This window comes from Leptosomus discolor, chromosome 2, assembly GCF_034619465.1.
Source record: "Leptosomus discolor isolate bLepDis1 chromosome 2, bLepDis1.hap2, whole genome shotgun sequence".
In the NCBI taxonomy this organism is placed as follows: Eukaryota; Metazoa; Chordata; class Aves; order Leptosomiformes; family Leptosomidae; genus Leptosomus; species Leptosomus discolor.
The window spans coordinates 94,549,937-94,573,425 of record NC_141392.1 but is presented as its reverse complement, the minus strand read 5'-3'; the positions used below and the strand labels follow the sequence as shown (position 1 = coordinate 94,573,425).

General features: G+C 36.7%; 1 protein-coding gene across 7 annotated transcripts in view; it reads left to right on the top strand.

Annotated features, from left to right (window-relative positions):
* FAM135A (family with sequence similarity 135 member A) overlaps positions 1 to 23,489 on the top strand; it is a 77,312-nt gene that overhangs the window by 26,605 nt on the left and 27,218 nt on the right. The window contains exons 3-14 of one of the 7 annotated variants that reach the window (XM_086461489.1): positions 1,770 to 1,909; positions 2,026 to 2,096; positions 2,404 to 2,577; positions 5,218 to 5,344; positions 5,703 to 5,856; positions 8,305 to 8,382; positions 10,576 to 10,625; positions 12,379 to 12,534; positions 18,877 to 18,950; positions 19,252 to 19,422; positions 20,222 to 20,473; positions 21,155 to 21,973. In XM_086461489.1, the coding sequence (XP_086317615.1) occupies positions 1,770 to 1,909; positions 2,026 to 2,096; positions 2,404 to 2,577; positions 5,218 to 5,344; positions 5,703 to 5,856; positions 8,305 to 8,382; positions 10,576 to 10,625; positions 12,379 to 12,534; positions 18,877 to 18,950; positions 19,252 to 19,422; positions 20,222 to 20,473; positions 21,155 to 21,973 (2,266 nt within the window). Of the gene's footprint in view, positions 1 to 1,769; positions 1,910 to 2,025; positions 2,097 to 2,403; positions 2,578 to 5,217; positions 5,345 to 5,702; positions 5,857 to 8,304; positions 8,383 to 10,575; positions 10,626 to 12,378; positions 12,535 to 18,876; positions 18,951 to 19,251; positions 19,423 to 19,656; positions 21,974 to 23,489 lie in introns of all 7 variants that reach the window. The other 6 variants (XM_086461488.1, XM_086461490.1, XM_086461484.1 and 3 more) reach the window with 6 other exon arrangements.

The window sequence follows — 23,489 nt, the reverse complement described above, 5'->3', positions numbered from 1 at the left end:
TATGTAATTCTAGCCTGTATGAGGTTGTTTCAGATTTGAGGCTGTTCTGGATTCCTTCTTCTATCAGAAACTTGTGGCTGGTTTTCAGAAAAAAAAAAAAAAAAAGTATCCAGTTTTAAGATGCAAGAATAAATTAATTCCCCACTATTTTTTCCCCTCCATTGCTGAGATGGCTTTTTGTGTGGATGGAAGACTATTTCTAGTCTTGACCAGTCAGTGCATACTTGACTTAAAAAATAGTAGTTCTGCCTTGTTGACTTCACATTTGTGATACCTTGCTTCCCACATAGATGTGGCTCAGCCTATTTCTGGCATCAGCTTTTCCTCTTTGGCTCCTCTCTCTCACTTCTGAGGGTGCTGTTTCATGTTACACTGAAGTCAGCAGAACTGAGGGCTGTAACTCGGAGTTGGACGCTGCATAGGAAGTGGGACCTCGGCCACGTGTCTCCGTTACTTCTTTTGTATCAGACTGGAGTGGGAGATCCCTTTTCCTGATGCTGTGCTGTTATATCAGATTGCATGTCATGTGAAAGCATACCCACTCTGCCCTTCACCTGTAACAGATGACACAGATGGATATAAGCTGCAAGTGGCATTGTATGTAGGGAATTAGACTTTAATGATTCAGCCTTTGTAAGCATTTTGTCCAGGACGCATGAATCGATGATGTGTATGAAAGCACTTCGGCAAAACCCAGTGTATTTACTTGTTTCTAGTTTCTGAAGGGAAGTTGAACTAAGATGTTATGAAGATTATAGAGTAGAAATGTTTGCCAGATGCAGTGATTTTCTATCAGAGGCCTGTAGACCCCCAAATCTATAAAGCATAAACTTTGCAGATTTTTTTTTTTTTCCTTTTGTGGATTCCTTTGAAGTAATCTATTAAGAAGAATCAAAAGAATTCTAAAAAATGTTTTGCACCCCCATTTATATGATTTCTAAGACTTGGTCTTCTGGAAGAGGCTAATTGTTAGAGCCTGCTTGTAGAGGAGCGATAAGAAAGTGTTGGTATTTCTGCTACTTCTGTTCTTCCAAGTTCCATCTTCTTTTATGTGTTGTTTGACAGGATAGTGCTCGTCATGGTATCGCCTGTGTGATAACCCCTTGCTATTATGCTAAATACTTCCTCGTAACTGTTTTAAACCATTCCCTTTCTCATTTCTTGTACAAGTCTTTTAACCTTCTTTTGGCAAAGGATTCCCCAACCATTTATTACACTTTTCTGAACAGCCTCTGGACTGAAAGCAGAAGTGTCATGGTGAATGAGAAATGTAAGGTTCAGGTGATACACTTGGAACTGGTTGGGCCAGAGTAGCATGCAAAGATCTGGAAGGACCTCTGTTTTTGATTGAGTGGTGTACGTCATTTAACATCTTTGCCTCATCTGTAGGTAATTACGAGTTCTCAGTGTAGTTAAACCTTGCAAATAAACAGGAATGCTGGATGAAACAAGACAGATTTCAGGATTTTTATTAGAATTGTTAATGCTTAGAATGTCTTACTCCAATTTGGAAGAAAGCAAAAATTCTTCAGTCCAGAACTTATATTAAAAGCAAATTACATTAAAAATATTGATACAGTATTTCTTTGAAACAAAATGCACTCCTTCGAACTCAGCTGTTGCTGACTGAAATGGAAGCTGCTGATACTGTTGGTGTTACAGTTTTAATAGCAGTCATGAAACTGATAGGAATGATACTTCCACTTATTAGCTGCTCTGGGGTTTGCAGATTCTAGACCAATGAAATTAATACTTGTTTTTCTTTTCAGGTGCAGATCTTGCATTTCCTGCTTCAATCCATGACAATATAGTTTGCAGTAAAACGTTTCAGATTCTTTACAAAAATGAGGAAGTTTCTGTGAACGATGTGATGATTTTCAAAGTAAAAATGCTGTTAGATGAGAGGAAGGTAATCTGCCATTTAGCTTTACTAGTTTAAGATAATTAAGTCTTTGTTATGTGCAATTTGGATTAGTATAAATAAAAGACCTGAAAAGATTTCACTCTTCTACGTTTTCTTTTTAGATTGAGGAGTCTCTTAATGAAATGAATTTTCTGCTAACGTTAGATCTACATTTCACTGATACAGACTATTCGTAAGTTTAAATGTAGAACATTTTATTAACATAACAATATATGTTAACTTTTAAACTGATTAAATCTGTATTATTTATAGATGTAGTGTGTTCATATTGGATATATACGAGGGTGAAAAAGAAATCCAGTGCTGAAGTCTGTTAAGATTTCATAACTGGTTTGTCTCATTCTGATTTTTTTTTTATTTTTTTTTTCCTGGGAGTGATACCATTGCCCTATGCTAAACTGCTATCTGTGTCAGTTATTAACTTGCACTTTAAATACGGTTGTTCTAATTCTATGTTGTTTTCTTTTGATTTCTTTTAGACCAGATGACCTGAGCACACTACAGCCAATTAGTAGCCGAACTTTAAAGTTGCACTTTAACTTACACCGGGGCCTTCATCATTACGTCAATGTTATGTTTGATTACTTCCACCTTTCTGTCATATCGGTTATAGTCCATGCTTCTTTGGTTGCTCTGCATCAGCCATTGATAAGGTAATCTCTTGTTAATAAAATGCGAATAAATTACTGAGTGTCCTAATGGAGATGTTATAAAAATGGAATACTTAGGAAGGAGTTAAATGTATGGCAAATATAGTTTTCTTTATGATTATTTTGGAATTCGGGGCCCAGGGGGATGAGAAACTTTTTGTTTTCAAAGTTACCTGGAACAAATTTTGACTCTGTTTTTGTTAGAAATAGGAGTATGTAGTGTAGAAGAGAGATAATACCAAAGAACAGAGAAGAAGAGGAATGTTTAAATACCTGTATTTAGATGTGCATTTTTATATGTATAAATATTTATACGTTTTCTTAATAGGAAAGATCTGCTGCTTGCTCTAGTTAGTGACTGAAGTAGGTGCCATTAATACAAATAGGGTGTCTTCTGTTAGCTATCTTCACAGTTTTCAGTTACTACTGTAATGGCAATGATTGCTGCAAATGATGCATTTACTATTTTCTAAAGTAAATGGAACTGGAGAATTTAATTTTCTATTTAAAAAAGCTTTTTTCCTAATTTTTACTGAAGCCTTTTTACTTCCTTGACTTGAGTCACCTGTTGCAATCTCTATTTACCTCACTTCTCTCTCTCAGAGGCTAAGTGTGAAAAAGGGCCATGCAGTGAGTCACACATATGAAGTGTTCTTTGCACATCTTTTTCTTTAGCATATCTCTCTTTTCCTTCCTTCATGGTCTTCAAATACCCCATGCTACTTCCTCCAAGTTTCTTCATATTCAAATTCAGTAAATATCCAAAACTTTAGCTTAAGGTATTCCCACTGCTTGTCCCTGTCTTCACATCATGGAAAGCTATGTCTCTGTGTATGTTAGACAGCTGTTCTGTGCGGTAGGACTGTGGTGGTTTGGAGGATTCAAATGGCTCTTTTTCTTTTTTTGTCTTTTTTTTCCCTTCCAAGTTGGATTGTTTTGGTGATGTGTTTTAGGCGTGGTTATATAGTAACTGAACCGGCACATCTGAAGGGATGGCGCAGCATTATTTGGGAGAGGAACAAGTACTGAGGAGGTGGGAATTATCTTAAGCTAGTATTGTTGTTGAAGACTTCATCTGATAAAATAATGCACTTAAAGTAGCAGCATGTATGTGAAGTGTAAGTTGTCACACTTGTACCACAAGTGAAATTCAGGTGTTTCACCTGTATGCATCCCGTAGCTGTAGGGTTGAACTTCACTTCATTGTCAGAAAATGAGAAACAGGGTTTGTTACTGCTTTTCAGTCAGAAATGTATTTGTCCCTGCTGACTTTTTGAAAAGGTTGCAGAAAATCTGAGGGGTTTCATGCATTTTTTTCCTCTGTTTCAGGCTTTTCAAGTGATGATACAATAATGCCGTTTAATTTTAAACCTCAACTTGATACAGCTTGTGTAAGGAGGTACTGAAACAAAACAGCAACCTCCATGCCGCTTCCAGTGTCTTTAGGGTAGAATGTGACTGGTGTCCACAAAATTATTTTAAGGATCCCAGTTGTCCTTTGAATCAGTTTGGGGTAGGAAGAGGAAGAAACCTTCGAATTCACATTGTTTTATTTCAGCTGGGCTACCCTTGTTGAAATATTTAGCAAATAACTTTATAGTTGCTGTATCCATATTCAGCTTCCTCTTTTGGAGCACCTCTTTCTGAGAAACCTGAACATTGCAGACTTCACTCCCCTTCATCCTTTTGGCTTTCCTGGGTGACAGTTTGCTCCTCTGTTTGCGTCACGCTTACTTTATTGGCACCTGTTCCTTTCCTAGGGGATCACTTTTTGAGTGTGTTTGTTTTCAGGGTTGCATCCAGGTTCGCCTTCTCTTGGGAACAACCAGTTTTAACACTTCCCTTGAAAGAGAGGAGATAATTCCACTTGATTTGCAGCCTAGAGTCCTGTACAATCTACTCTTTTTATTAACCTGTCATTACTTATTTCTGCCATTATCTAAAAGTCCTCACTTTCTGTGTTTGTTCATCTTTCATTCAATTTTCCTAGTTCTCTGTTCTTACAAGGCTACCTTTGCAGGATGCTCTGTTCTCCCAAGGGTTCAGGATTGGCTCTCCTCCTCAGTAGGCAGAGGTCAGGCATCCCTTCGTAAAACAGCAATGGCAATTCGCGTGATAGCTTTCCAGCTGCTTGTTACTGCTTCACTTTTAGGAGGTAAAGTCCCCACAGCAAAGTTGGCAGCGAATGAATGCTTTTTCCCTGTTACGGTTCAGAATTTATCTCCATGGGTTACGCTTTCAGGAATATTGTTTAACTTAGTTGAGATTTTCGTTGGAAATAATGAGGTACAAGCTTCCACAATCTCCTGGCGCAGAGTCTGCTGATCTTCATGGTGAAAGGTGGCAACAGAACAGTTGAGGGTAATGATTTCTTTAATTTGCCCAACTAGCTGGAGATGTGCTTTGAAGAGAACTTCTTTAGAAGCACTGCTCCCCTAGCACAGCACCAGAGACTTAACTAAGGTATCTGAGCCATCCTGAGGGGTTTTAAAAGGGCAGCCCACCCTGCTAGGAACTTGCAGATTTTTACTGAGGGTCCTTGTTTCCACTACTTTTCAAGAATAATCAAGACTTTGTTTTAACTATGATAATTTTGTGACACGGAGTATGTTCAAATTATCAGTTAATTTGTGCTTTTTGCAGTTTTCCTCGCCCAGTGAAGAGTACGTGGTTGAACAGGAATGCACCAGCACAAAACAGGGACTCTGTGATTCCTTCTCTTGAAAGTGTGGTCTTTGGCAATAACTACACAAAACAGTTATCAGCAGATGTAAGAATATATCAGTTTAGTATTTTATTTGTATTTTGTTGAGCAGTGTGAATTTTATCTTTTCTGCAACAACATGATAAAGAATGAACTTTGTTCCTTTGGTGTGCCACATGCTATAGGAAATGAGAAAAGTTGTTCCAAAAGGCTGTGTTACATGCTTCAGGAACAGGTGGATGGAAAGCTTATATTATTAAGTGTTTAACCTTCTTTTAATATATTCAATCCATTGAAAATAGCAAAAATATCTGAGATTTGTGAAAAGTGGCAATTTGCTTATCTGTCTTTTTAGTTATTCTGTCCCACACTTCATTTATTGTGCAAAAGTAGTATGTGCCTCATGCTTTTTCCTTTTTTTTAGGGTTGCAGTTTTGTTGTTTCCGAGTCTTTCCTCAGCCATGCCTATAATTTCCACTATACGCTTTGTGCCAGTTTGCTGCTTGCTTTCAAAGGGTTACATAGCTATTTCATTATGATAACAAAGGAGCTCCCATCTTCTCATCGAATTGAACTGGGTATGTTGAATTTAATAAAATGCATCACTTCCCTGTTGATGTTTATTAAGAAAACCCTTCTAGACTAAGCTAGCATTAATTTCATACATCATATATATCTAAAATCCTTTTGCTTGAACTGAGCTGGAATTTAATAACTCAAGAAAAAAATAAAAAAGAAACAAGTACTGTCACGTTACTAATAAAATGAGCAGATAACAGCCCGAATTTATGCAAATACATTTTTTCTTGTTGGTCTTGATTTCAGATTTTCAAATCACTGTGTTTAGTGGTGAGAAAATTAGAGAAAGTCTCAATCGAAGTAGCATGCTGCGCTTGTTTGTTTGTTGTGAGGAACATGGTGTATTTGTATAAAAATTGGAACTCTGTAAGCTTTCATTTGAGGAGAATATTACAATGGAACCTTACCTGAAAAAAGACCTACAAGAAGAAATTCCTGCTGGCTCAGATTGTAGTGTAACTTTTTTAAAAGTTACCTAAGAATTAGGAAAAGATCTGAATAGACAGGAACTGTTTCTATAGACGTGAGTGGTTAAAATATGCTTTCAGAGAAGCTGTTTCTTTAATAAAGTGAAAATTAAACTCTTACAGGACAGATTTCTAGAAAGAAATTTAAGTTCTTTAGCAATGAAGACTTCCAGTAACTACACTGCAAAAATATTACGTGAAATGTGATGTATGAAAATGTACGTTACGTTTCTGTAGAATGCAGGTGTATTAGAGAGGTGAGCCTCAACTTGTGGACTAGGAGAGTGGTGGAAGTAAAGAAGGAAACCACGTTGACTTGATAAATGATTTAGACTTTTTCCTCAACAAGCATATACCTTTTTAGTCATGTAAAGTTCTATTTAAATCTGAAAAATAGATCTTTTGGAATTTACATTGGTTGTGGACAGCATTTATTGATTTTTGTATTGTTTAATTTTACCAATGTCAAAACTAAGCATTATGAAAGAATAAGGTTGGAAATTGAGGTATGAAAGCTATTTTAGAAATGTGATGTGGTGAATTAGTGATTCGAACAAAGAGTGTTTCGCTTGTATATTACAAAATACAAAGCTATTTATTGAAAATTCTTATTTTTGAGGGAGAGAGTGCGTTACAAATCTGTGCATATAAAAATACCAGAATCTGAGGCTTTTTCTTCGTAGAAGCAAAAATAATGCTACAGTTATGGTACAAAGAATATTTCTGTGTCAGTTATCTTAATCTTGATATGTAGGGGAACACCCTATTAAAGGAATGACTCAACTCTTAGTCTTCCTTTTAAGGACAGAATGTGCTTTTTCCCAAACAGAATCTGTTGTTACTATTGTTGTTGTAAGAATAGGCTTAGACTAAATCTTGATACTTGAATGTTTCAGATAGGACCTCCAATTCTCCTAAAACATTCCTACGAAATATATGTGTAATAGAAAAAAGCCAGCCACGGAGTTGCCTAGTTGGGTTGTATCTTTCAAACCTCACTGAAGTCACCAAAAACATTTTCATAAGCTTCGGTGGAACTTGAGTCAGACCTTTTGTCATTTCTGTTGGGTAATTTAACTTACCTTTCAGAATGCAAGCCTGAACAGAATTGCTAAAAATGAATATATAAAGAGAAAATTACTGCTTATATTTAACATTCATTGTACATATTCTGCTGATGGTTTTCCTGTGGGGGTTTCTTTTTTGTTTTCTAAGTCTCTGCTACTATTACTTTGTTTTCTTATTTGTAAATCTTGTTTTCATTTATTTCAGTTATTTTGTATATACATTGGTTGGGACAATTAATATAACAAAAAGAACTAATAATATAAATATAATTTATGCTACTGTTACTCACCTTTTGCTCATGAAAAATAACTAATGCCTACCATTAACGCTGATTTCTAAAATGCATCAACAATTTAAAAACAAAACAAAACAAAAACCAGCCGTGTTTCTGTGATATCTATAAAGAAATTGAAGCGCTCTGGACTTCACAAAGTACACAATTGTCATTTGCACTTATTTTTAATTTATAGTGGAGATTTTATGTGTGAAGTTTAAATGGGCATTGCAGAAGAGAATCTCAAGTCCTGTTTAAATCCCAGAATCATCACTTTTTTGTTTTAAATTAAATTAATTTTGATTCTTCTGTTTGCTTTGCTATTGCTCTGTCATATAATTTTAACACAAGACAGTGATTTTGCAGAAGCATGTGCAGACAACTGCTGGACTCAATAAGTGTAATTGAGCATTTAAGTATTACTGGTTTTAGGAAATAAATAATGCTAGCTTTATGTATATCACAAATGATATCTAATCTAGAAACTACACTAAAATTATATGCTTTCATGTACTGATCTAACTGCACTAATTGCTAGGCTAGCAATAAGCTTTTTTACTAACTGTAAGGCAAATAATAAATCACAGATGAAAAAAGGAGTGTAGTAACTAGTCGTGTGTGTGCAATCCCTAAACTAGCCAAGGCCAGCATGCAGGTCCTTTATGAACGCCTTCTCAGAAGAAAATATCCACGAACCCAGAGAGACGCCTACCTAGGTATGTTTTCAAAGCAGGTGATATAACCCCTCAGATTTTCATTAATAATATAAAATATTATATTCTTATTAATAATATAAAATATTACATTCATTTGTAAGCAGGAACACTGTTTCACTCTTCAGCCATAGTGAACGTATGTTGAACTCTAATGAAGTCTACAGAATTGAGCTACATATTTCTAGGCTGAACATAGATAATAAAATGAGAAATTATTACTGGTTTTTTGTTTAGTGTTGTTCTAATTTACTAAACAATAATGATTGAAGAGTTCAGTCAGTTGTCACCATATAAATAAAATATCTAAAAATCATAGTTTCGTTTAATGCATTGCAGACTCAGTTTTTTAGATAATTAAAGACTAATAGCTTTTCTTCCTGAGAAATTTTTCTGTTTGCTTCTGGTATCTCAAGGCTTGATTCTTCCAGACACTAAGCAAGACATTCTCAAAGCTTAAGGTGCATTTGTCCATATCTAAATGGCCAGTTCTCCCTTTGGAGAGTATCAGTGTTGGCCTGATGCTGGACAAAAGACAACAGTGCTGTTTAAGCACAAGGAAGCTTGTGATGGGAAAAAAATAAAATGGTAGTTCAGTAGGTCACCAGCTTAATCATCTATAACTGTGTTTAGGTTTTGTTTTAAAAAGAAAACAAAACTTTCTTAACAAAGCCAGCAAAATTGCATCAGATGTTTGCTGGGTGAACATTACTGCCGTAGAATGTTAGTATTCAATTTCCTTTTGTCTGTATTGTGTCTGGTTTGTCTTTTTTTTTTTTTTTTTTTTTTTTTTTTTAATACAACGTTGTCGTTCAGGATTTTCCACAGTAATTTTAGACTTCAGAGTTTTAAATGTTGTTCAAAGCCTATTCTCAATTGCAGTGTGACAAACAAGATAAATAATCAGTATTTTGTCTCATAAGTAAATCATCCATTTAATTTTGTCACTAATGACAAAACTTGTATGGCCACAAACACCAAAAGTAGTATCATATCTTAAACTGTTTTCATAAATTTTCAGAGTAATCATCATCAAGTACTGTTTAATATAGGTGTATGTAGTTTCTTTCAATAACATTTCTAAACTCATTTCTGAGAACTTCATGCATTTCTGCAATTTGCATATACTTTCAGAACTTAAGTTCAAACCTAAGTGTAATGGATGCAATTAGTTGAAAATCAGTACATGCTTACCGAATCTAGGTGGTATCGTTCAAGGACAAATTGATTGAATTTTTGCTGTTCTGTAAACCTAGTTCATTATCCATATCCTGAAGTTACTATTGTGGGTTTCAAGGCATGTTTTGTTGGTGTATATTTTCAAGAAACATTGAATATTTTTTCCTTAATACTGTATTTCAAAAATGAGTTTAAATATAATTATTTGTTAGAGACAATTTTAGGGTTTAGAAATTGTTCTCTTGTTACTGATACCTCAGAAGTAGACAAAAATCAAAACATAGTACTAAATTTTTATTTAATTGATCAGATTCCCTTAAGTAGACTAGGAATGATTAACAAGGAGAAATACGTGAAGGAATAAATCTGTTTTCTTTGTAAGTCATTCATTCAAGGTTCAGATCCAGTTTAAGCTGCCATCCTATGGAAGATTGATTTGGTCTTAACATTGAGCTATTGAGAGAAAGTTCAATTAAAGAACAGATTTATTTGACTAAAATATAGTTCCTCAGACAACTGAAGATGTAGCTTGCAAATCAGGTAAATAATATACCTGTAGAAAAATGGTATTGAAATAAGGTGTCTCTGGAAAATCTGAGGTAGAAGAGGAATTGTATTACCTTGGTTGTGAACGATGACATTGCTGCTGAATAGCTAAGTGTCCTTCAATGGATAATCTGCAAACTGTATCATATAAATTACAATATTTTCAAGTATAATTTTGAATGGAAAATTGGTATCCTTGACAAGGTATCATGATAAGTGATCATGACACTCAGTTGCACACCTTTTTTTTAATTAATCGTGATCTGTCCTCAATCTCAGAAATTACTAAGAAATTACTTTAATGGGAGTTTATAATTTATTTGCTTTAAAGTTGACTGTGCACTTAATAGGGCTTCAGGTTTTATTTGATGGGTTCTTTTTCGTGTTTTAAAATTGTTTTGAGAGATAATTGGTTTTACTCTGCAACTTGGAAAGTACATTTTTCATGGATATATCCTCTCATCTTTCCAGAAAACATAGATGTAGAAGTTCGTCTTACAGAGTTGTGTGAAGAAGTAAAGGTACAATTTTTTTTTCATGTATTAAATAAGTGAAATAATTATAAAAGTAGAGTATGCTGATTTCCTATGCTGCTTGGGAGTAAACTGTTTGTTTCAGTGATAACAACCTGTATGGTTTTTACCAACACTCATTTCGACTCTTCATTCAAAGAGAAATTACTCAACTGACTCCAAAACTTAAGTATTGATCTGGTGGCTTGTCATGTCAATAGTAGCCATTGTAACTGTTGTATATCGTGAAACTGAAGATTATAGAAATGTGGATTACTTGTATTAAAATCATATTTTAATTTTCTGCATCTATAATTTGAATTCTTTGTTTTTGATGGTGTCAAATAACAGCGTTAGAAGATCAAGCAATGGTAGTAGGTTGTACAAAAGCAGATTGTCCAAGTCATCCACCTATCTGGAAGGACTTGTCCTGATACTGTCTCCTTCTGCATTCTCAAGGGGACACTGTCTACTTCAGATTAGTTAGGTTTGTTTCCCCAACTCTCTCCTTAGTCAGAACTAGCCTCGTCTGAATAGCTGATTTCCTTGTCGCAGTGAAGTTTAAAGCACAGGTTTTAAAACATTTTTGAAAGATTGTCCCTGCTTTGCTGCTGAGTGGGCCATCTGCCCAGCTTTTGAAGAACCTTTTGTTACTCTAGTAGTGATATAACTGCAAGGAAATGTCATACTGGCTTTAAAAGGGTTTCGTTTGTATAACTGGAGACAAAGCCAGCACAGTTAGCTCTCTATGGACAACTAATGATCTTATTTATGTGTTAAAAGGTCTTTTTACATTTGCGTAGCTTCTATAAATTCTTTCAGTACCTGTGACATTTTGATTTGTTAGTTTCTCCCTTGGTTCAATAAAGTATGTTTGTATTTTTCCCTTTTTCTCCTTTCTGTTCTTTTGTGCAGTTCTCTTCAAAAGTTCTTCCTCCTCTTACTTCCACTCTCACCTACTAAGCTGGTGTTCCAGTATTTGCAATGTTTTTTTCTACTTGCTCTTTATATTGCTGGAGTTGGGTCTTTAGTGTCTTTACTTTTTAAACACTTTGCCTCAGTGCCTTATGTGCCTGCAATGAGTTTCTGAAAAACTCTATGGTTTTTACTAAAACAGCAGGAATAAGCCTAGTAGTCTACAAGTGACTGGTGTGGGACTGTATCACATGATTACAGTACATTGTTATGAAAGAAAATCGTGTTTTATGCTGAATTTGTCTTGGTATGATCCGGTTCTAGGAAGCTTGTACTGTAGCACTTGTTCCTGAGCGTGTTTAAAGTGTATGTAGATATATAGCACAGTGTAAATGTTATTGTGAGTTGTGACTATTCTGGAATGGAGATGTCTTTATTAAATTTTTACAGTTTTATCAAATTTGGACTAACAGCAGGTATTGATTTTCTGTTTTCTGATTGCCCGTTCTTCTTCCTTTCAGGCCCACTGTATTTTTGCATGTTAGAAAATACAACAGTTACAACTCACTTATGATTCCCATAAATGGAATTGTTGCTTTAATTTAAGATCAGGAATCCTAATTCTAAAAGACAACTGGATGATATTTAAAGCAACATAAAATAGTCTGATAGTGTTCAATTCTGATACTTAGATGAAACAGGTGTCATTTGGAAGTTGCTTTTTAAATTAAAATCCTCACTAAGATAAAGTAGTACACTTTTTTGGATTCTTGTCTGTATATTATGGTCTCATCTGTACATTATGGTCTCATCTGTTAATCATGTAAATATGTTTTCCTAATTTCAGAAAATGGAAAATCCTGATGAACTGGCAGAACTTATAAATATGAATCTTGCTCAGCTTTGCTCGCTTCTAATGGCTCTCTGGGGGCAATTTCTGGAGGTCATTACCTTACAAGAGGAGGTCACAGCATTGTTAGCACAGGAGCATCACACATTAAGAGTAAGTATTGACTCTGGCTTTAGGAACTCTTGACATATTCATACTCTTCCTGGGACACATTGTTATAGAAAGGTGTATTGAAATGAGAGTCCAGATTCTAATTTTTCTAGTTTTATTTGGGAAAGTTAGTTGGAATCGTAATAGGAGCTGTTGTATTGTATTTGTTACGTTGTGTATCATGTTGTTAGAGCCTGTTCTTGAAATATAATACATAAAATACATTATTTATGTTTACGAACCAACTAATTCATTGATCTTTTGAATAAGATATGAAGTTCAGAAGGCAAATTGCAGTCTGTGGAATAAGATGTATTTGTGGGGGATGATGTAGTATTCTGCAGAAGCCATGCCTAGTGCCCACCCTGCGTTTTACTTCCCTGCTACATTTATGCTGCCTGCTTACCTCATGAAACAGAGTGACTTTCCTTAAGAATTACAAATTTATAATGTTCATAAGCTTTGAAAATCCTCTTAAGTGGGATTTTTAAAAAAATAGATGTATCAGAGATGGTCTGGCATGTGAGTTGTGTATGTATGTATAAAAATATACGTAGTGAGTACCTACACGCACAGTTGATCTGTATATGTGTATATGCAGATGCTGTGGGCCTTCTTTAGGCAAAACCACAGTCATCCTTGTTCCAATAGTGAAATATTTTCAAGTATGAACTAAAGCATTACCCTCACTTTCTAATTTTCCCTCACATCTTTTGTGGCTATGGATTTGAAGAAACCTAATGTTTTAAACTTCTCAGAGATTTAAGATTCGTTAAAAGAAAAACAAGTAAACGATGACACCCATCACCCCTACTCGGCAAAGACACAGCTTGATCTTGAGCTGGCCTGGCAGCTGTGCTGTCTGACATCACAATCTATGCATTTGTCTCACACACATTATAGAACAGGTCATTTTAAGAGATTATATGGAGGTGCTTCTTGTACAGCCATTTGCAGAGAGCTTCTTAGAAGTTCTGGTTAATGAGAATACACGTGTTATCAGTGCTTTGTAATAGCCACAATCCAAAACAAAGTCTATTTTAGGGCTTTATATCTCAGAGATTTGATTTGTCTCACCAGTGTTTCTGTCACGTGCATCAGAACCCTTCCTGATTTGGTTCTGGAGGGGAAACTGATTTTTAAGGGTACTTGGGACTCTCGTCTTATGTACAGACTTGATAAATCACGTTGTTTAATGAGGGAATCATGGTTGTGGAAATGGCCTGTTCTGGAGAATAAATGGAATCTTTCAGAAAGAGTGAAAGGCTTATTCGTTAGATGCGCTAGCTGTAGGAAGGTGTGATTATTTTACTGGCTATCTGTGAACCTTACTTACCTTTCTGTGCTTGTCGTACAAATTCTGGAATCCTTCAAGTTAACTAGTGGAAGATAGGAGACGAGAATACTGTTTCACTTAATGATGAATGCACTTGCATTCAACTGCTGGTATGTTAATGTTTGTATAAAAATATGTTTAATAAAACCAAAAGAAGTATTAATTTATTTTTTTTAACTGCTTCAGCATTTTAGAAGAAAGATACTACTGATGATTATATATTTAGCTTTTTTAATGTGTTTTTTTTAATGAATCTCTGATGTAAGTCGTTCTCTCTTGCTCTCAAATACCTTAATTATTGAATTTTTCTGCAGTTATTTTAGGGTATATAAATCATAGTAGTTAATTATACTCTGCAAATTGAGATACTATGCATATTAAAGGCAGTTCGGTGATGCTTTCCAGTTTTCACAAAATTTGAATAGGAGTTCCTTTCCTCTCTTTTTTTTTTTTTTTTAAATAACATTTGATTTTACACCAATCTTTCCAGCTGCTGTTAAGCCTACTTGTTTTATTATCTGTCACTACATATAAATAAACTTGTTTCAAGCACCAGATCATATTTAATTTTTGCGCTTTTTTAATAAGAAAAAGGCAAATTGTTCTTTAATAAAGGCTGTAGAAATATTCTTTCTGCAGGTGTGAATCCACATTCCAGCGTAGTGGTGTGGGGATGAAGAGGCTTACATAGTGCTCACTGTAGCTTGCTAGTGAGGGACACCCAGTCTCTGAAACTTAGAAGCTTTCTTAGTTGAGCTCAGAGGTGATCCTGGTTATAACTGAAAAAGGTTGAGCTTATTTTATTATTTTAAAGAAGCGGCTGATTGCTATTTCTTACTGAGTTTCTCAGTTACCGAGTACTACATTATCTACCCAAATATCAAAGACTGAAAAAGAAATGCAGAACACTGGTAAACTTAAACTTATGTTTTTATTTAGAGCCTGAGAGCAAAGAGCAAGCAGGCTGACTCTCAAATTTGAATAATACGGCATCAAGAAGGAAATTCTACCTGAGCAAATTTACAGAGATCCAGCAGTGTGTTGTTACTTAATTTTACACATGCTAATTTGCAAATGTGACACTTGTTTTCTGTACTCCAAGATGTGAAGACCTTGTGTGAATACTTGCAAATATAGGTGATTAAAATATATATAAAAAGAAGTAACTCCACTGGGAGTCCTTTGTGGTAGTAGAGCAGGAGCCAGCAATCCATAAGTGCAGTAAACCTTTAAATTAAAGAGAGATGGTAAATGTAAGCCTTGACATGTTTAAGAACGTGTTTGGTTGTTGATTTTGGATCCTGTTTTGCAGTGCTTAGTATAATAATTTGTAATTTGTATTAATAATGTCTTGAGAGTTTATATTCTGAGGGTTTGTATAAAACTTCTTTTGAGAAGTCTGCAATGATCATGTTTCACTAGAGACATTATCTGCACATGTCAATTGATGCAGGCTTTCTGGTCAGTGAATTTAGTTGAGATTAGAGATGACCTTCTAGTTCTTCTCTTGAGAGAATAGCTGTCCTTTCTGGAACAAGGTTTTTTTACTGTACAAAATTCTATCCTTCTAAATAATCCCTTTTATTTTGGAAATCATTACTTTCTTGTGTTCTCTACTGAATGCTAAACCTCTTTTAATTTTACCTTTTCTTCTTGCAATATTTACAGACTATACCCTCCACAGGAAATTTCTCCCTAGGAAAGTTTAGTTTTGAGCTAAGATGAATGAACCCTTTTAGGGAATCATTCACCTGACTGGTTTAGATATTTGTATTAAAATACACCCTAGAAATGCCTGTCATTTGTACTTGGTCAAATGACTTCCACCCTGTCTGTATAGATGCTTATGAAACAGATACTTCTGTTCTGAAGTGTTGTTAGAAAATAAGATTCTAATTAAATAATGTATTTTAAGTATTTACAATTGTTATATTAATTATTTTACTTAAGTATTTAAATACTTAACTATTTTCAAATACTTTGAATATTAAATGCTACATAAAAAAATCAGGAACACTTTAGGTATACTAGAACATCCATCAGTTACCTTATCACACTGATAAGGTTTATAACTGCCTTTTATTTGGAATACAACTGCTTAGAGTATGTTATTTAATATTACAAAAAGTTTGCACACTAACCTAGTTTACCTGTTTGTTCCATAGTGACATCTTCTGGTAGGTCTGAATATGCTCTTCCAAAATTATTTCTTTCCATTTCATTAGTCCTAAAATGATGAGAACTAAGAGCTCAGACTGCTGCTCATAAATGTCCAGGGACTCAGTAGATCTTCCACAGCAGTTTTTCTGTCTGATTTTTCCTCCTTTACATGGGGAGAACCACAGAAAAAGTACTTTTGGGAAGGCTGTAGGGGCTAGGAGTAGCAGATAGAACTTCCTTCTGCAAAGTCGTTGTGTAGTCAGCCCAAGTCAGTAGTGCCTGAGTCACCAGCACCAGCTGGTAGTTGTTCTGGTGCTGCAGAGCCTGTTTAACAGCATCCTAGCAAATTCCTTGGTCCTTCCATAAGTAGAGCCCTGATTAAACATTAATAAACTACTGTTGGTTTGGGGTTTTTTCTCTCCTTAGTATTTTATTTATGTGGGCTTTCAGAGCTTGCTTTCAACTAGTTTTGTACTGTTGCTGTTGTATTAAGAGCTGTCAGGAGCTGGTAATCAGATTTTCTTCAAAAGCACTGGAATTACTCAAACAATTACAAATGGGATTTATTGCAAACAAAAAAGCCTTTGTTTTCTATTAGAGAGAGTTGCAGAATTCTGAAGATCTGGTCTCCATATAACTCAAATTACTTTATGTGGTAAAGCAATTGCTCACATCTAAAGTCAAAACCACCTTGAGTGCCTCCTGGGAAACAGCTTTATACTCTTCTTGGCTTGAACCACAGACACCAACTAATTGGGCAATATTCCTGTTACTATTTTATTTCCTGTTACCTGCTTGTTTAGGATCTTTAATTAATTTTTAATTGTTTAGTATAGAACGCTAATCAGCCTGCTCTTCATGATCGGTTGTTCTAAAATCTAGTTTTTAACCTAGAAAATTGTCTTTAAGTCTATCGTATAACAGTCTTCTCCCTTTCTGGGGGGAAGGTTGGGAATTAGCTCTGAGAAAATCATGAGTTTGAAAGGTAGATGTCTGTTTATAAAAAACAGCTGGGAAAACGCAGAGGAGTGCTTAGGAACACTGATTCTAATCCTACATGTGTATGCATAAACTCCTAACAATTTCTGAAGGAAAGCAGATACGTCTTTTGTATGTGTCTGGTCACTGCTGGGAGTGGAAGTTGCACTTACAAGAAAGTATCGAATTTAGTGTTTTCACTTTACTTCAAAAGATTTTCCATTAGTATTCACAAATGATGTTATGACTGAGATTCATTTCATATAATACAATACATTGACTTCTGGGAGATTGGGACAGGGCTTTCAGCTTCTAGTGCAGGTTGGAGATTAGGAGTTTAATGTTTGTGGTTTGGGGTTTTGTGGGTTTTTTTAAGCACCTTGGAGCAATTTTTTTCCAGTTTTTGCTTTATTAAAAGAAAAAAAGAGGAAAAAGTGGAAGCTACAGAACATAAAACTACATCCAAACAGTGCTCTCTAGAAGTATACTGGGCAATCTGTCAGGAGGGAAAACTAACTCCCCTGCAAATGCTTACCTCTTAACAAAAGTTAATCTGGTCCTGAAAGTCTGGTGTTTGCCAGTTAATGCACAGGATTTTCCTAGTGCCATGCCTGTGCTCAGGGTGGATGGGGATGCTGGCAGCAGCTCTGAGGGAACTGAACTAGGTCTGGTGCCTGCTGCACCAGATACACGGCAAACTCTCGTGGTCTGTTTGGGAGATTAAGTAATTTAAGAAGACGACCCAGAATATGCTGAAGAAATAAAGGAGTAGGGGGCCAGGAAGTGGCTGGTAAATAAATGGTTGATTAAGTAGCCGAGCTACGTGTGTGGTTCTCTAAGTGGGATAGAAATTTCGTTTTAATTGATACAACCAAATTGATGTTTATGCCCAAGTTAATGCACAAACAGTTGCCAACAGGCACTGTACAGCACATTCTCTTTCTTTGTAAGTCTTTTACAGCAAAACAGGTACTGTCATACTGCACTGAATTGCGTTTGTTTTTTTTTTTTTTTTTAATGCAAGTGATGAGGCACTTGCAAAAATAAAGGTTCTAGAAAATGCATCTAGATTGAATTAATATTTTTATGTAATGTTGGAAATGTGAGAAATCTCATCTTGCAAAACTTTATGTCTGGGATTTCTAGATACACATTTTCAATATGTTGATTATGTTTTTATTTGTAGTAAATTGCTGTATAATTCACGCTATTTCCACACTATCTATTTGGTAATAGAAAAATATGCTCCCTTATGTTACAAAATAGCATTTTAGTTTATTGACTTCAGGCGTGCAATTAAGTCATGAATACAGTGCTTGTAATTAGCATACATTTTGTTATTGTCTTTGTCATTTGCGGCTGAAATCTTCACAAATGAGATTTTTTCGCACAATAGTTTACTGTGGACTAGAGGGTATTCATGGAAAGTTTGAAACACATACTCCTGTATTTTGAGACTGCAGAATATCTAATGGGTTTATACTTCTGAAGGTGATCCTCAAGCACATTCAGAAGTGTCCATCAAACAGTCGTTTCCTTTCTTCCCACTGAAATTTCTCATAATATTTTTGTGTGTTATTGTTTCAGGTGAGCCTGGTTTGCATGATTGATTTCTTGGTAATCAAGTTTTCAGCAAGCAGTTGAATCTAATTCCTCTCAGTCATCCAGTACACAAATCAAAATTCTCATTTCAGTTGCTAGTCTTGTCTGTGGCATCCTCTTCCCTCCCACTCAGACTGAATGTTTAGAATGAAGTAACTGTCTATATAATAACATACAAGTTAATAACATTGCTGTGTAGGAATGCTGGTGTATTTTCAAAAATTGTATGTAAATATAAGATAAGCTCTAATTTTATTTGAATCTTGCAGGTGCGCAGATTTGCAGAAGCTTTCTTTTGTCTTGAGCATCCTAGGCAAGCTGCCCTTGCCTATCAGGAACTACAGTGAGTAGCCTTTTGAAGTGGACAGTATGTAGCATGTAGTACTATTATTCTGTAGCTTATGTTGTGTAGGAATAGTTTCACAAAAATACTTACATAACAAGTGCAAGAGAAACTTATGTTCCAAGTATAGATTTGAAGTTTTTTAGTGAAAGTTATATAAGAAGTATTAAATAACTATTAAAGCTATTAAATAACTAATTAGTAGAAAAGCTTCTATGGAAGTGAACTACTGCTAATTTCTGTTAATGTAAACATAAATAGTTCTGGTTTTTTCACGTAAGACTGCTTCCTTTTTTTTCAGTGCTCAAAGTCATCTACAGATGTGTGCAGCTATCAAAAACACTTCCTTCTGCAGTTCTCTTCCACCCCTCCCTATTGAATGCAGTGAACTAGATGGAGATATGAACTCCTTGCCTATAATCTTTGAAGACCGTTATTTAGATTCCATTACTGAAGGTAAACACACCTCACAGTGCAGTTTTCTTCTTTGAAGAAATGAGCAAAAATTATGTAAAACCTGAGTATTTTTCTTTACATGTCTTGCTAGTTTTAAAGGAGTTACAGTTATTTGATAGGAAATATTTCTTTAGTTTGATTTTTGTGGCTGTGTAAAGTTCTATAATTACCAGTGGTTTATAGCTTCAGTTACCTGTTGTAAACAATCCTTTTTCTTACTTCTTTTTCCCCTCGCTTTTTTTGGTGAAAGATCTCGATGTACCCTGGTTGGTAGTTCAGAGTCTTCCAAGGTCAGAGTCCAATAAACTGGATAAATTTGAAGCTGAAGAAGGTTTTGTAGCTGGTTTTACTAGCCCAGAACTGAAAATAAGACCTGCAGGTGCCTCCAACCTTTGGCATTCAGAAAGTGAAAAGATGCTAACAAAAACTTTGAAAGGGAAAAATGAAGATGCAAATAAATCCAAAGTTAAGGTTACTAAGCTTATGAAAACAATGAAACCTGAAAACACGAAAAAAGTCGTGAAACAGAACTCTAAGGACTCTGTGGTCTTAGTAGGCTACAAATGTTTGAAAAGTGCAGCACTGGAAGATGCCTCTAGAAGCTCAGAAGGCAGGCCTTCGTACAATGCTAACGAAGGCCTGGACCCTACATTGGGTGGATTTCCTTGTGATACGAAGACCTGCACCAGGCAAATAAGTCAAAGAGAACTTCCATTTTTGCCATCTGGAACTGAGGAAAAGATTGCCAAGATTGAAGGTGTCCAGCCAGGTCTGGGTAGCCCCGTGCACTGTGAAAATGTGGCTATTTTTGGTAGACTTTCTATCTCCCAGACGGGTTCTGGAACTATACAAGCAGATAGTGCTCTGCAACCCAGAGGTACACTTGAAGGTTGTCATGGAGGTCAACCAATTTCCTCAGGAGTCAGGACAATTGAGGTCAAACCAAGTAACAACAATCCCTATGAAGGGGAGAAAGTAACTGTTCACATTGGATCATGGACTGAGTTTCCGCAGGATGGAGTGCAAGGAGAGAATTTACAGACACCCAATATTCAGTCTTCAGAATCTGGAAATAAATTGAATTCAGGAGGACAGGAACTAGTGCTTGAAAAGGAAGATGTCCACGAAAGAAACTTCCAACATACCAGTGACATCTTGACAAAACTGAAAGGTAATCAGCCTACTCTTTCTACAAAAGAAAATCAACTTTCTGCAAGTGGAGACGTGACTAAATTACCAGACGTTAGCGTGACGTGTGCCTCTTCTAGATTTTCAGATTCAGGTGTAGAAAGCGAACCAAGTTCTTTTGCAACTCACCCCAACCCTGATCAGGTTTTTGAAAATGTTCAAGGGCAAAGTGCGTACGCTGGTGAGAGAGTGTTTCCTCAGCTTTTACTAAAACCAGACTGTGCTGTAAAAAACACAATAGAAAGCCATTGCACTGAGAGTACCAGCGCTGTAAGTGAAATACAGTCATCCCTGACATCCATAAATTCTCTGCCTTCAGATGACGATGAGCTGTCACCTGATGAGAATTCAAAGATATCTGTTGTACCCGAGTGCCAGCTAAGTGACAGTAAAACAGTATTGGATCTTGGAGCAATTGACTTGCCAAAACGTGATGACGGTAACAAATCAAACACCAATTTGCAGCAACAGTGTGTTGTATTTTCAGGGCACTCGGATAACAAAACTCTGTCTATACATTCCTCGCTCTCAGGAACTAAAGATCTTTTACACTTAGTTGTTTCGGATGAGGATGCGTCTCCTGATGTGAAAAGTTACAGCCCACAGGCAGACCTTGGCAGAACCTGCAGGGACTCTCAGGACCTTGAAAGGCATCTTAGCGCTGCAGAAGAAACAGTTAAATTGCATTTGGAAACTGCTTGTATAGGTGAGCCATCTCTTGTTTCAGGTTCTTCATCTGTAAATGCAGTGTATGAGGTTGAAAAAACAAATGAAGGAAAACATAATGAGCCTTTAGAACTAAAGGAGACAACTGAAGAACTGTCAGTAGGTAAAAGTGAAACTGGCACGGATAATCCTTCTCCAACCAGTAGTACTGACCTGGTAAAGCAAGGACTTGTCGAAAACTATTTTGGTTCTCGAAGCAGCACAGATATTTCAGATATTTGGCCTACGGACAACAGCAATCCTGTTAGCCCTCAAAAGGAACCATATGAAAAACAAGTTATTTGCTCTTCCCAACAAGATGAAGAAGAAGAGGAGGATCAAGAAATGATTGAAAACGGGTATTACGAAGAAGCAGACTATAGTATATTAGATGGAGCTTCCAGCACTGACCAGGATCATGGCTTAGCGGAAGAGAGAGCCCTGAGATCTGAAAGGATTGATAGTGGGCATCTGCGAGACGGAATGACTGTGCCTCCTGTCTGTACTCCTGGTTGTCTGTCTTTTCCTTCTTCTCTGAGAGACTCTCCTTGCAATGTTATCTGTTCTTCAAGGAATAAATCTGATGCAATTACACAACAGCCAGGGAGCACATCCTACAGCTCATCTTCATCTGTTTCCTGGTATGAAAGCTCCCCAAAACCTCAAATGTTAGCGTAAGTGATTGTTTTAAAACAAAGTTTTTTATTTTTAGAAATTATGTTAATGTAGTATAGAGGGAGAAATGAAGTGTGATTAGGCTCTAAAATGCCCCCAGGACTGTGGCTTGTGGATTCTGCACACTCAAGTAACATCACATTTTAGATGTTCAGATAGAAAGTGTTAGCACTGAATTCCTTCTATCAGTTATCTTGTAATTTCATGTGGTTTGACAAACTTCAAGCAAAACATTAAAATTGCAAGCATAGAAATATATGCTTTGAGTTTAAAAACATTCTGTAACTGGTTGTCCATCTAATTAGTTAAGTGAAGCAAATGTGCAGTGCAAGCCAAAATGACAGCCTTATTTTTCGATCTTTGAGTTCAGATATCCAAAATGGAACACCTCAGAGACTGCAGTGCTCTAAATTAAACTGCAATTTGGATACCAGAAAAGCCAAATTTAGAGGAACATCAGGGATCTGAGGTTGTACCTCGTCTTGCTGTAAACACAGGAGTTTCCCTGATAACACCCTGTTGCTAACTGAACATGGGAATCAGAATGGTAGGAGTTGGAAGTGACCTCTGGAGATCACCTAGTCCAACCCCTCTGCCAAAGCAGGTTCACCTAGAGCAGGTCACACAGGACTGCATCCAGGTGAGTTTTGAATATTTCCGGAGTAGGAGACTCCACAACCTCCCTGGGCAGCCTGTTCCAGTGCTCTGTCACCCTTAATGTGAAGAAGTTCCTCCTCATGTTGAGACAGAACTTCCTGTGCTCCAGTTTGTGCCCATTGCCCCTTGTGCTGTCGCTGAGCACCACTGAAAAGAGCCTGGCCCCATCCTCTTGACACCCACCCTTTAGATAAGTGTTGATAAGGTCCCCTCTCAGTCTTCTCCAGGCTAAAGAGCCCCAGGTCTCTCAGCTTTTCCTCATAGGAGAGATGCTCCAGTCCCCTAACCATCTTCATTGCCCTCCACTGGACTCCCTCCAGTAGTTCCCTGTCCCTCTTGAACTGAGGAGCCCAAAACTGGAGCCCAGTACTCCAGATGTGGCCTTACTAGGGCAGACCAGAGGGGGAAGATCACCTCCCTTGACCTGCTGGCCACACTCTTCTTAATGCAGCCCAGGATGCCATTGGCCTTCTTGGCCACAAGGGCCCATTGCCGGCTCATGGTCAACGTGCTGTCCACCAGGACTCCCAGGTCCTTCTCTGCAGAGCTGCTTTCCAGCAGGTTGACACCCAGCCTGTACTGGTGTGTGGGGTTATTCCTCCCCAGGTGCAGGACCCTACACTTGCCCTTGTTGAACCTCATCAGGTTCCTCTCTGCCCTGCTCTCCAGCCTGTCCAGGTCTCACTGAATGGCAGCACAGCCTTCTGGCCTGTCAGCCACTCCTCCCAGTTTTGTGTCATCAGCAAACTTGCTGAGGGTGCACTCTGTCCCTTCATCCAGGTCATTGATGAATATGTTGAATAAGACTGGACCCAGTACTGACCCCTGGGGAACACCACTAGCCACAGGCCTCCAGCT